The sequence below is a fragment of the Empidonax traillii genome, unplaced genomic scaffold, assembly GCF_003031625.1.
Source record: "Empidonax traillii isolate 1590-97213 ecotype Southwest subspecies unplaced genomic scaffold, ASM303162v1 scaffold98:size2021230, whole genome shotgun sequence".
NCBI classification, from domain to species: Eukaryota; Metazoa; Chordata; class Aves; order Passeriformes; family Tyrannidae; genus Empidonax; species Empidonax traillii.
Window position 1 is genome coordinate 412,708 of NW_020955291.1, and position 14,051 is coordinate 426,758.

General features: G+C 35.1%; 1 protein-coding gene across 2 annotated transcripts in view; it reads left to right on the forward strand.

Moving 5' to 3' along the window:
- PTPN3 (protein tyrosine phosphatase, non-receptor type 3) overlaps positions 1 to 13,832 on the forward strand; it is a 124,723-nt gene extending 110,891 nt beyond the window's left edge. For both annotated transcript variants that reach the window (XM_027881872.1, XM_027881873.1), the window contains 3 exons: positions 2,190 to 2,335; positions 3,019 to 3,154; positions 7,875 to 13,832. In XM_027881872.1, the coding sequence (XP_027737673.1) occupies positions 2,190 to 2,335; positions 3,019 to 3,154; positions 7,875 to 7,952 (360 nt within the window). In that variant the 3' untranslated portion in view covers positions 7,953 to 13,832. The remainder of the gene's footprint in view (positions 1 to 2,189; positions 2,336 to 3,018; positions 3,155 to 7,874) is intronic.
- Positions 13,833 to 14,051: the final 219 nt, after the last annotated feature.

A 14,051-nucleotide genomic window follows, 5' to 3' on the forward strand; every position in this document is an offset into this window, starting at 1 on the left:
AAATAACTAGAAAACTACACTGAAGCTTGAGGCATACCTGGAATAATTGACAAACACCTTGTTTGTGGATAATTAGGGCATGCAATAGAAAATAAAGATGATCGCACCAAAAGCAGCAGCTCTGGGGATCAAGTGCATGTTCTCGCAGTATATTCTCACTCTGAATAACTCTTATATAATATGCTTGTTTTACTTAATGTCTGTGAACTATTCAAATAAATGCAACTCACTACATTTGATTCTGTAATGATAAGTAGAAATTATGTTAACTCTTTCCCTTTTTTCTGAGCTTGTAAAATGACTTTTTGATGCTACAGGTCACAATTAGTGGTTCTCAGGTGTGCCACTGGCGCTTATCCATGTTGTATGGCTTTAAGTTCTTGAAGCACATGGAAGGCAACTGGATACTCACTCTTGGATAGTTTTAGAATGAATCAAGGATGCTATACTTTAAATGTCTCTGATTTAAGAGAATCAGCTCAAACAGTTATGTGTAATTGCTGCATTATCTCATTTCCCTCTAGAAAAGGTTCTGATGCACAGATTTACAAAGGAGAGCTTTTTAATTACATTTTCTTGGCATGTTTATGTTTTGGGGTTTTTTAATCTTGGCATTTCAGAAAAATATGAATTGTAATCATTTGATCGAGGTCAACTGTTTCTACTCAGCAAAGCTGAGTAACAAAAGGCCATGCTTTTTCCTGGTCCTGGTCACTGTAGATCTTCTGATGACCTGGATGATAGATCCCAAAGCAATTCATATTACAGGGAGCTTGATCATTAATGTTAGATTACATTGTCCCCTTGGGCCTTATGCTGGACCCTTTTAAATGTGATTGCTCAGGCTGTGCCTTCAAGAGGCAAAGTATGAACTATGTCATTTATTTTTTTGTCCCTGGAGGCAATTTTAAATTTCTGCAATTGCTTTGACTGGAATTGCATTTCCTATATTTAGTACATAGGCAGTAGCTCTTCCATCTTTTGTGTTCTGTTAGCCTGCTCCCTGGTAATAGAACCACTTCCTCAGCAGAAGAGGAATGCAAGCAGTTGAAGGCATTCTATGTTTCAACAACTGTATGCTTAAGAGAAAAAGAAAGAAATCTTTTCAAGTCACTAACATTACAAAAACATTCTCATGTGGACTGCTAGAGAGAGGCCAGCTTTTATAGACTAATTTAGTGATAAAGGAGAGTTTTATTTCAGTAGGATGTCAAATGCTAAGTGTGGTAATGGACATAAATAAAATGCAGGTCTAACTATTAGAAAATGTGTGGAAGAAATAAAGGAACATGAAGGCTTGTCTCAGTTTGTAAAGAGCAAGATCCTCATTGCGTGATACAGCAGAGCTCAGGAGCATCTTAGATTTTTCTCCTTCCTACCCTAAGTGTTAGTTACATCTATAATGTATCCATTGAGCCTCAATCTGCCTGCAAAGATGATTGAGTGGTTTCATAATCAAAGCTAACAAAAAGCTAAACTGAAAGAACTTCTGTAAAATCGTTTTTATTTTGAGGTATAATTGAACCAAAAAAAAACCTCTTCATGCAACAGAATCTTTTAACTAATTATATTGCTTCCATACAGAAAAGTATCCTTCTGTGGATCATACAGAAGTCATTTCTATATATAAAATGAGCATGTATGAATGATATATGTTTTCTGACAGAAACCAGATTTAGCAAATGTTGCAGACAACTTTATTATAGCTGAATCTGTAAGTATGCACAGACATATTTACAACAGATTGTGTAGCCCCAAGCCTCTGTTATTTTGATATTGATCTCAATAGTTCTTCTACTACTCACTATTGTTTCTTTCAATGTGTTCTAAACTATTATGTTGTACTATTATGCTTATGCCTTGTATCGTTTTACCTCAGGTAACTCAATGATGTCAAAGTGTAATAGGTCAATAGTCAATAAAACAAAAAAATTAGAATCTGTTGAGATCATGCAAGTTAAGCTTGATATCTCATTTATTTAGAAAACGTTATGCCTCACCTATGCTTTCTAAGAATTATGTCATCTTCATAATTTACACCAAGTTTTAAAATGACAAACATTTTCAACATCTACCTCTTATTGCATCTGCAGAATGCACTTACTGTGAAAAATGTGACTTGTATCTAGTAAATATGAATACAGAAGTTCTAACGCTGGACATTTTTTTAAAACTTTATTGTATTTTAGACAGAACAACAACACACTGTTACCCATCTCCAGTATGTAGCTTGGCCTGATCATGGCGTTCCTGATGACTCCATGGACTTCTTGGAGTTTGTGACCTGTATGAGGCCAAAGAGAGTAAAGAATGAACCAGTTCTTGTTCACTGCAGGTACTTGTGTTTAAAAATTCTGATTATAGATCTGCTTCAACCTTAGAATAAGCATTTCATGTGAAAAGTCTCTCTGCAAGACAGGAGATTCCTTGAGTTAGATGAAAATCTTGAATTGTGCAATACAAGTGTTCACTGCTGAAGTCAGAAACTGATGTCAAATGTAAACGATAAGTTTCCTTTGTCTCCCTTTCTCCCACAACCTTTTGGTGAAATGGTTTAGTCATGTAATTATCACAGAGCTGATAATCTGCAGTGTAATTTGTTCTCCGTTTTTTATCCTCTACCACTGCCATAACCTCATTTTAAACAGTACTGCAAAGGCTTTTTTGCTGCTGTTCAAGTGCCTGTCATAAAAGCAGTCAATTAGATCTTACCTTCTGTTAAAGTCAAAAATACAAAACCAACACATTTAGATTTTTAAGCAGTTATAAATGTTTAAAAATGCATTTAAAGTAAGGCTTTAATTTTATTTACATTAAAAAAATGTTTTCTCTTTAGTAATTGCCGGAAAATATTACTGAATTTGCTGTAAAAATAAACTTTTCACTCTGTTCAAATTTTACTAAGGTCTCTCTGTAATTCCTGAGGTTGTTTAGCGTCCTAGTATTAAGACTATGATATAAATCTGGTGCATTGCAAAAACCCATTTCTGTAGACTATTTTCCTGTTACATTTCACAGCGCAGGAATTGGTCGCACTGGTGTATTGGTCACTATGGAAACAGCCATGTGTTTAATTGAAAGGAACCAACCTGTTTATCCACTGGATATTGTAAGAAAAATGCGAGACCAACGAGCTATGATGGTGCAAACATCGGTAAGTGGTGGAGATGAAGCCTCATTTTCTGTATTTGCACTGCATTTGCCAAGTTTTAAAACAGATCCAAAAATTTTTTAGATATAGGAATCTAGTTGTATGAGTCTTCAGCTGCCATTATATTTCAAGCTTCCTAAATTCAGCACAAGGTAGTATGGTGGCAAAAACTGCTTTGCTAATGAGGGATGTATTTAACTGTTTTTGTAAATATTTCTTACCTTGCTGTGAAAAGATAATTGATTTCCATACATTGCAAGTAGTTAGAACACCCGAAATCAGACTTGCACTATTGTCTGTTCCCAGTTCTTTGTCTAAATTTTCAGCAAGAAGCTAGAATAAATTTTTACTTTTCATTCTAGTACTGAGCATTATAGAAAATTATTAAATTGAAGGTAAAATTAAAGTGTTTGTGGCATAGTGTACTGGTTAAGAAGTAAACCCGCGGGAAAAATGAACCCAACTCAAGAGAGATTACAAGTCAGAGTTACAATTTACTAAAAAAGATTATAATAAATGCAATGATACAGAGAAAAACTGGTTTTCACCCTCAACAAACAGATATATAACCCAGCACCCGGGGACAAGAACAGAGCGGTGTTTCGTGGCCCAGTGGGTGCAAAGTGAAAGGAAAGGAAAACCTGTTAGTCTGGGTGATGATTGCAGTCCTGTTAAAGTAATGATCACAGTCTCATTGAGAGTGGCAGTTACAGTCCTGTTGGAGTTCTGGTCCTCCTCTGGATCCGACGGGTGGTACTAGAAGTCCCAAAATCCCAAGATTATACATGCTCACATTCAAGTAGGAATGCCCAGTATCTCACCCAGGGCAGAGAGTTTCACAATGGGTGATCCAACTCTGTGAGTCATGGGATATTTTTGGAGTCTTTGATGGTCTATGTCATTGCAGCTGCCTATTATGCCAGTCCAGTGTGGCCCACTGGCAGAGGTGACCCCTCAGGCTGGGTGTGAAAGTGCTAATGCCTCCCCAGAGGGGAGTTATCACAGCTGTTACCACAGTTATTAGTGTGAAGACAAAGAAAAACCCCTCACAGGATTTCTTTAACATCCAGCTTGCAGCCTGAAGTGTCACATGTGCCCTGGGCAGCTGCTGCAAATGATCCATGAGAAATGACAAAGAGGGTATAGAATACACAGTTTTGATTATACCCACATAGTGATAAACTACTCCCAGCTTCTGTAACTAGAACACGTGATTTGAAGGGAGGAAGTGGCTTCTCAACAGGTCGCTTCAGAGTAGAAGTTCTGTAAGAACAATATTTTCTTTGTTTTCTTTTTTCTTTTTTTTTTTTTTTTTCTTTCTTAATTTTACCACTACTCAGTTTGGAAAAACAAAGGGTGAGTTAGGTAATATTAGTAACTGAAATATGAAAGTAGACAGTGATATTACAATGAAAGTGGCTCAAAGACAACTTGAGATCATTAAGGCAGTTTTGTGTCAGCTTTGGGAATGAATATATTTCAAGTTAGAGACCAAGGCTGAAGGATGAGAGACTGTTCTTTCTTGAGGAGAGGTTGGATGACAAGAATACTACATGTGGGTTATCTTGGAGAGCTAGATGTCCTATGAGAAAAGGAAGTAAAGGGCTTTAGACCCACAAAGACAACAGTTAAACTGGGCATTTTTGTTCATCTTCAAAAGAAAATGCCTTGGTTTCCCTTTGATCAAGGAAAAGGGAAATTATGAAGAAAAATTTTGTTCATTAGCAGGCTAATGACTGCAAGAGGTAGCATTGTGATTGCCTAGATGGAGAGGAAAAGGGGTGTAAAGGCATCGGGATTTACAGTTGCCTGTGTAACATTAGAGTGCTCAGTAAGCAGAGTTTGTTCATGCATGCTGCTGGGACACTCATTGCAGTATGAGTGCACTCTCTGGGAGAGCATCAGGACTGTATGGTTGAGAAGGGATTTGTTTGAAGGGTCCCCTGCCTGTTCCTTTCAGAAGTGGAAACTTAAATGATGACAAAGGTTGTCATCAAATGAAGTTTAAGGCAGCTGAATGTTCACTTCTAGAGTTGCACCTGTCTACACCCCTGAGTTTCTAAAACCATCTGAGCAAGTTCAGGCTTAAACAGTCTAGAGCTGGTGCTCTTTTTGAAAATCAGATATGAGAACCTGAAGTAAACTTCAGGTTGTTAGAAGGCCGAGTCCCTTTTGTTAAAATGGAAATCAACAAGACTGTCCGTGCACTCCACACTTTGACATAACTCTAGAATACAAGGAATAGCAATAAATACACTGACAGTCAGATGCCCTGTGTGGAAAATGAATGCCTAGAATAAGGTTCTTTGCCTTGCTTGCTCTATATTACAGAGTTAGCTGTCACCACAATCAGACCTGCTGCTAAAGGTCTGTAGCAGCAATACTGTGAAACTAAATTCACTTGTTATTTCCAAAGTAGGCAGATATTGTTGTGAAAAGCCGATGAGCAAAATAGGCATACTGTGCTGTAAATGAGACACAGAAGCAAGCACTCAGCTGTGAGAAAACAGACTACCAAAGACTGACATATTAGTATTTCAATCTGTCCTGGGTGCTCTGTGGCATTCCCATGCTTCCATTCTAGCTGGCCCCACTCATATTTGGTTATATTTGATATTCAGCTTAGAGCTTCTGGGAGAAGGCATTAGAGATGATTCAGTTATAATAAAGGGATTGTTCAGTTTTAATAGCCTTGCCTGAAGCACGTTCAGTTGCCCTGTGGGCATTATGTGCGTGCTCCAGTTCTAAGATAATACACTTCACCAGATGCATGTTGTGAGTTAATATCAGACAGGGCATAGTCAGTAAGAATGGACCCATCAGAGCTATCAACTGATCAGTTTAGTGTATGTTTTTAGTCATATGAAAGCTGTAATTTCTCAAAGACCAGTACTTTGGTTACCAGAAACAGCAAAACCAAAGCTTCAACCAAAATGATAAAGCTACAACAAAATTGATATAACACTATGGCCTTTCATTAAAAAAAAAAACAACAAAACAAAAACATTATGTTCCATTAAAAAGAAATTAGAGAAACTAAACAACACAGAAAACAGAGCTTTAGGATGTGCATAATAGAACTAGCTACCAGCTGACTGAGCAGTAAGAATACATGCAACAGATAAGAGAAAACAAGTAGTCAGAGACTGAGTCAGAGTAAGCAATGCTGAAGTTCTCCTTCTTTTATTTGTTCAGTAACTTGATTACACAAATTACCAGAACTATTGAGTAGAGAGATAAATACCACACCTGGCTTGTTCAAGCAGTAGAAATATGGAAATTACTATAACAATGAAGAGAAAAATCAAGGTAATTAAGAAATAAAGACAAAAGAACAGAATGATATTGAAGGTGGGAGTAATTGACTGAAAGGTTAAAAGAAAAATCAGGAAAATTGAGATGCAGAAAATTCATTTCCACCTCCCAGTTTCCTTAAGTTTTCTGTATCTAAGAGAAAATATGTTACAGTTGATGGACAAGAATGACGTTCCTAACTGCTGGTATTTACATGCAACCTAAGGTCCTTCACTGTCCAAATATTATCTTTGAACCCTGCCCTTTGAAGATAGTGGGGAAATGTTCCCAGATGTTTCTGAAGAGTTGATGAGAGCTGACAATACAAGGGCAACTGGGAGAACATTTCAAAGATGGAAAAAAGGATTTAAAAATTGTGAGGCTGTGCTTCTCTGAGTATGACATGGAGCTTTGGAGGAAGGTGTTCATTTGGGAGTTTTGATAATGGTACTTTCAGAGAAGAGGGAAGGATGCTTTCCTCTTTTCAAGTTCTTTTAAATTTCAGTCAACTTGCATTCTCAGGATTGTGTTAGTCATATAAATTTTTTCAGTCTATGTGGGTTTTTAGTCCTATTGATAATGTCTCCTTGTATCACTTTTCAGAAAGAGGCTTGCAAGCTAATTGCTTTTAACAAGGAGTTACTTCACAAGGTCATGGAAGGAATAGTCTTTGTAATAGTATAATGCAGAGAAGAAACACTAATTTGTGAAGACTTTATAAGATCTAATTGAGATAAAAATGTTGGGTGATAAAAGAATTAATATGCCTGCTGCTCTTCAAAACTATTGAAAAGTTTTGATCCCCTTCAGTTGCAAAAGGAGATATGTGATCTGATCGAAAATTGGGAATTAAGTGACTCCTTCTGCAGTAATGTGGTTTGGAAAAAAAAGTAGTTTTTAGTTAGGTAGTTGCACCTATATATCCTATATGGTAACTTTAAATGTGGTTTTGGTCAAATAACTTAGATGTGCCCAGTAACATGTAACTGCAGGATTGGCAAGCTCAGAATACTCAGAGTAATCAGATAAATGAGAAGAAAAAAAAAAAAAAGAGATACATAAAGAATGTAAATAACTATTTAAACTAGCTCTTATTTAACTAGTTAGCAAAATCATATAATTATGTGTAGGTTTAACGAATAAATCCTATTCCCTGAAAATTCAGCATGAATACTTTTAATATTGGGGACTGTTTTCCTCGGTATATGATTTTTAATCCTTTCCTTCAAGGAAGAGTAAATGTTGTCTTTGTTTACTGTGAACACAGCCAAGAGAGTAGGATTTTCTCCTCCCAACTATGTATCTCCTCTGCTGTCATTGTCCAGGAAAAAAGGAAGCCATGGGGCTGTTAGTCCTATTCAATACTATAGTCTGATCAGGGGTTTACCTGAACATCCATAAATGTTTTTCTGTTTTCTTTCTTATACAGAGTCAATACAAATTTGTTTGTGAAGCTATTCTTCGTGTTTACAAAGAAGGATTGGTTCGACCATTGGATTCCAGTTAGCACAGCAGTGAAGAATGCATTCTTGATTCACCTAAAAAAGACTGCTCTTTAAATAAAGCAAGGGCTCATTTCTCAAAGCAACTAGGGTGGACTAGAAGCCCATGAAAAGACAGATGAGCACATTTGAACTGTGGCACTTTAAATTTCTCAAGAAGATTGCTAAATCATGTACAGTGTAACAAAGTCACGTAGATAAATATATGACAGCAATTGTGTGTAATATGCTTTATTCACATAGACGACCATAAAAAATCATGGAAACCTTAATACATATCTTTTACTGCCTTAAAACACCCTCCACTTTGGAAGTTAAAAATTCCTTGTATTTTATTTGAAATAACAAAAAGAAAACTCATAGTATTGAAATGATTCAGCTTAAGAAGGTATTTTAATATATTTGTATTGTATGAAAGTTCATTGAAGGTGAATATTTGTAATTTCCTTTTTGGGATGCTAAATATTCATGGAAATGCAGCCTTGACTACTAGAACGATGACAAAGAGCTTTAAAGGCTAATGCATAACTACTGTATATTAAGAGCTGGAGAAATTTAGTAATCATTTACCATAAATCTATTAGTGAGTTCGCCAGCTGTTATAATATGCTGCTTAGAAATCACATCTACTGTATGTGATGTGAAAATAATGCTGCATTTAGGCATTTATGCAGATGGTACAGTCTACATCTTCTGTTGATCAATTTTAATTGCAACTTGCCCTTTTTACTGTGACCTACTTCTTACAGTTTTAGTTATTGTACTCCTTTTCTTCTGTTTCTGCTGTCCATCTACATTATACTTGTTTTTCAGTCATGTGGACTGAAACCATTGTAACTTAAAATGAGTTTTAATTCTCTGTCATGTTTGTTTCCATGTGTATTTATGAGTTCTCAGATGTAAATGTGGATTAATGTTGCACACAAGTACTAGACTTTTGACTTACTGTATATGCAAAGTAGTCTAATCCAATACTGGAAGAAAAATTACTACTGAACCCATCAAATATGTTGCTGCTATTTCAAGGTGTGAAGCTTACAAGGGCACAGGTGTTGCTAGTGTTCAGATGGTGATAAAATGATGACTTGCTGCCCTCCTGCAAGAATGCTCTTATCCAGTGGAACACAGCTCCCCTTTGCAAGAGTTCTGCGGATTTACTGTGTTTCTTGCTTATACAGAAATGCAGCTAAATTTGCATGAAGATTTGTGTGGAAAGAGAGAATGATTTTATATATCGATGAATAATTCACCCTAAGGTACACTGGTCTCTATTTCATTTCAGATGGGAGAATTAGACTTTCTGAACAATATAACCACATTTGTATGATTTTAATTTATTTTCTGTGTGCTTCTTGATTGCCCTGAGATAGTTATTAATTTTTTTTAATGGTGTTTAAAAAATATTCTAAGGGACTGTTTTAAAACCCTGTTATTTAAAAGATTAGTCCTAAGTAAGGAAAAATGTTTATGGGGCATATTAGCCAGATGTTTATATGTGTATAGAAGAGAAAATGAAATAATTTTTGAGAGATATATATGCACACACATATTCAGATATATTTTAGAATTATGGTTTGTATTATGGATATTATCCTTTATATCTGGAGTTTCATTATAGAAACTATCACCACTGTACAGTATGCATCTCTCATGTTACCAAAGGTTATGTTTTTTTTCCCCTAGGAGATAACTAAAAAGTGAATGTAGGATGTGCTAAATTGCTGACTCTTGTCTTCTGTAGGCTTGGACCTTTCTCCAAGATTGCATTATTAGTCATAGCTAAAGAAGATACCTGGTTACTACTGATCAAAAATTTTAATTGCAACACCCAGGGTAATTGGCAACATGGAAACATTCTTGGCTTTGTTAGGTTGAAGGCTGAATAGGTTTGTGCTCATTCTGATATGCTGCATTCCAAATTTCACTTTGAATGAAGTTTTTGTAGTATTTTGGATCATTGTCCTTTTGCTTGATTAGGCGTAGATTGGAAGGCAAAAGACCATACCTCTGGTTCACTTTTATCTTGCTAAACTGCATCAAATCACTCAATCTATCTGTGTGACCAAATGTAAAATGATACTGGACATGCACATATAGCTCAGGAAGCTTCTCTGGAAAATGCATGTGGAAAAGTGTTGCACAAGTGCAGGCCACTTGCTGCTGTTAGAATATTGAGCAGTGAGAAAACATAGTGGATCTTTCCCAGGAAAAGAGTAGTGGGCAATAAAGAATATATAGTCTCCTGGATGGTTAACAAAAACCTCCTTTTTGTTACGTGTGTGCCTGTCTGTTAAAACATTTTTTTTTCTTTTTTTTTTTTTTTTAAACATTTTTGTTTTCTTTTTTTTCATGTTTTGTTGTGCCCAGGTCTCAGAGTCATCCCTCACAGTTGGCATGACTTGCATTTAATGGTTTGTCAAGAAGTGAAAAAGGCAAAAAAATAAATTGTAAAAAATATCTAGAGCATCTTGTGACATCCATTTCTTTCATGGAAATACTTACGGTATTGTGTTCAAGGTTATTTCTATATTCCTATTGTTATTTATGTTTCTTGGTGTTGAATATGTACTTACCAAAGCACTGTAAACTTATTCTTTATTTAACTCCAGTCTCAAAATATATGGTATGGGCTTGACTTGTGTTAGTATGTGTGTGTTTAAGTGATGATGGTCATATTGTGACGACAAATGCTGCTTTTGTTTGGTTTAGTTGTACCATTGGTGAATTCTTACTTGGATTTTAATAACTTGTTTGAAATTGCTAGCCATGGAGAGACTACTCAAAGCTATAAAAATAGTAATCTCTATAAAGAGTAATCTCTGTAAGATTTTTTTTTTTTTTGCCTTAGAGGAAATATTAACTACACAATATCTTGTACATTGTGTCCATCTTTATTTCAGTCTTGCTGGGTTTTGCACATGTACCTGTAGGGTCCATAGAGGAGACTGAAGGGGTTTCGTCTTCTCTCTGTAGTGTGTAATGACTTTGCACTGAATGAAGTATGCCTTAGATCTGATCTTGCAATGAAAGCATAGTTAAGAAAACATCTTCTTAATGCCAGCTTTTGTTTCCACAAGAATTAAGAAATTAAAAAGACATACATTTGACTGATCGTTTTTTGTAGGAGTTAAAACTCCTAACACAAAGCTTTTAACTGTCAGGCAATTGACAAATGGCAGAAAATGCTGTGAAGTCAAGATTCTGTATAACCTTCATAAACAGTTTAACCTTGATTTTGCCTGTGCTGGCATGATCATGACAATAAGTATTCAAAATATCTAGTGTGGTGGTGGATGAAGAGGGAGCAATAAACCTTTGAGGTTTTCATCACTGTGAAATATACTAACATTTATTCTACAGAATTAAGCAAATTTTAACTATGTGGCTTTATATTTGATACAGAAGTAACTCATCTGCCTATTTAGAGCATCTTCAGAGCTCTCACAGGGGAACACTTCTGAGACAGAGGGACAAATCTTGCCATGTACTGAAAATTTAAAAAAAAATGAGTGCCCTAAACCACAAATGCCTTTTGTGTAACTGGATGGATGAAATATGAATCATTAAAATACAAACAAACCTTGAATAGTGGTGGTGTTTTGCAGAAAAAAAAAATTATTAAAAGAGTAATTTTGTAATCCAACAGTTTGCTTTCAGTAATCCTATTTTTTAGGTGTTGTTACTAAATTACATGCATTCAAAATATACCTAAGAATTCAGCAATAACTCTTCATATACACTCAGTGTTTTTAACAGTTGATTTTCCTTTTTACCTTCTTTTTTTCTACTATGCAGTACTTGGTTAAATATATATGTATTTCAAAAAAATTGTTGTTCTAGACTATTTAATGAACTATGCATTGGCTTTATTACAAGTTTAAGATGATACTGTTTTACAACAAAAGCTCTTCTCTGTAGGTAATATTCTTGTGTGTCAGACTTAATGCACAAATGGCTCCTGAATGAAAATGTTGAAAATAGACACACATAGTTAATAATCAATTATAATTTAAACATCGTTATTTCACTGATAATGGCCTTACTTTTATATCCTAAAATGTAGCATCTAAGTGTAAGTTTATTTTACTCCATCCCATAAGGCCTTTCCAGAGAGAACATATGCTGAGAAATGTTTGTATTTCGATTAGTAACCTGCAATCAGTCTACTTGGTTAAAAGCATTTATTAATTGAAGCTATATAGAAGATAAAGTTGTGTCATGAAATACTTTGTTCAAAGGCAGTTGAAAGCCAAATGAATGATTAATTCATTATATAAAACATAATGTTTTGATTAAATGGATTCTCTTGCATTTAAGTTCTGCCACTGACAGTGTTAAACCATCTCAGATGACTGTCTGTTTTAACAATAGTATTACATTAACAGTTTAAATATAGCAATCTAATGCAATATGATTTAGTTATAGTGTACTTTAACATATTTAATGTTCCAACTGTTCACAAGCTGTAAAATCTTCTAACCGTAGTACCCACAATCAGTGAAACTTGCCATCCTAAAAAAAAATTAAGTTTCTCTGAATGAAAAGGAAGGAGTAGCCCATAATATCGATAGATTTAACCATTTTTCAGCCTCAACTAACCCTGTGACAGTAGTGATCTTACCACTCATATAAGGAGCAAATATTGAGAATCAGTAATATTATGGAAATATGGAAAAGACAAGTTGTGAGGACTGTTGATGTTGTTTAGTTTTGGCTGTAGTTAAGAGACCAGTAATTATTGCCTTTTTTTTTTTTTTTTTTTTTAAGACATTCATCTCAAGAGGTGACTGTGGGAATGGACATTAGAATGTGTGTTTATTGACTCTCTCCTAATTCACTTGCAGCCTACTTGGATAAGAGGCTTAGATTGTGTGTTATTGTGGGCTTGGCTGCAAGTTTTGTATCTGTAATTAAATTTGTACTTAAAATATTAAAGCACTGACTTTAATAGACATTAGTGAAACACTTCAGATTACTGTTAACTGTGCAACTTCTGTTTACTTGGCTTTCATGGTTTTGTTTCTTGAAATGTCATTGTTTTACCTTATAAAAACACCTTGAGGTTTCCTACAACTGTAAAACTGGCTGTTCTAAATGGGCGAAGTGATGTTACCATTGCTTAAGATAGGATGTTACTTACACCTGCCAAAGGTGCAATGTGGTATTCAGACCTGCCTGAACTGAGCTCCTTTCTGAGGAATTTAAACAGTGCTGCCAACAGTGGTAGAAATCATAATCATATGTGAAAAAGCATGTAGGAAATGCTTTGTTCAGGGCAGATAGGACCCGAGTTTTATTTAAAAATAAAAACAGACTAAAAAATGTGTGAAGATGAGAATGTTTTTAATAGCTAAGTTAAGGATGGGAAATATGCTAATTTTTCCTTTTGCAGAACACTTCTGTGTTTCAAACACATCAATTCTCTTGGAGCAATTTCTATAGTAAAGAGTCCTGCTGTTGAGGGGGTTTAATTTGGTCAAACTGACTTAGAAAATAAGTTTAAGTGGAACATTTTCCTTATTTACTGGTTTGTGCTTTTACGTAACATTAAAAAAAAAAAAAAAAAAAAACCAAAAAAAACCCCTGAAATCTTTTTCCTTTAAAAGTATTTTGGCTGTTTTCATTTGATATCTTTTTCTGAGACGTAAATGAAACCCAGATGTAGCTGGGTAACTAGTGAGTTTGCCCCACATGCTGGGAAGAAGGAGATGCTTTTCTAGATCTATCAAATCTCTTACCTAACATCAGTTACAAACTGGAACCAATGTAGCATTATATTATATTGAGCCTTTTGCAGAATAAACATTCTGTAAATAGGAAGTCCTTGAAACTTGCTCTTGCAAACATCAAAAGTCATCTTGTATCAAGCTAGATATCCTTAAAAACAAACAAACAAACAAAAAACAAAGACCAAAAACAATCCCAAACAGTAAAATCTGAATCTCCAAGTAAAGAATTTACCAAATTCTATACGAGGCATACCTTTTACAATTAAAAAAAAAAAAGTAAAAAGGCTAGCTGCTAGAATTATCTTCTTTGCTGTGTGTGCATCTTAAGTATTCATAAAGCAAACTAGTTCTCAGCTAGTATGCATTATGGCCACT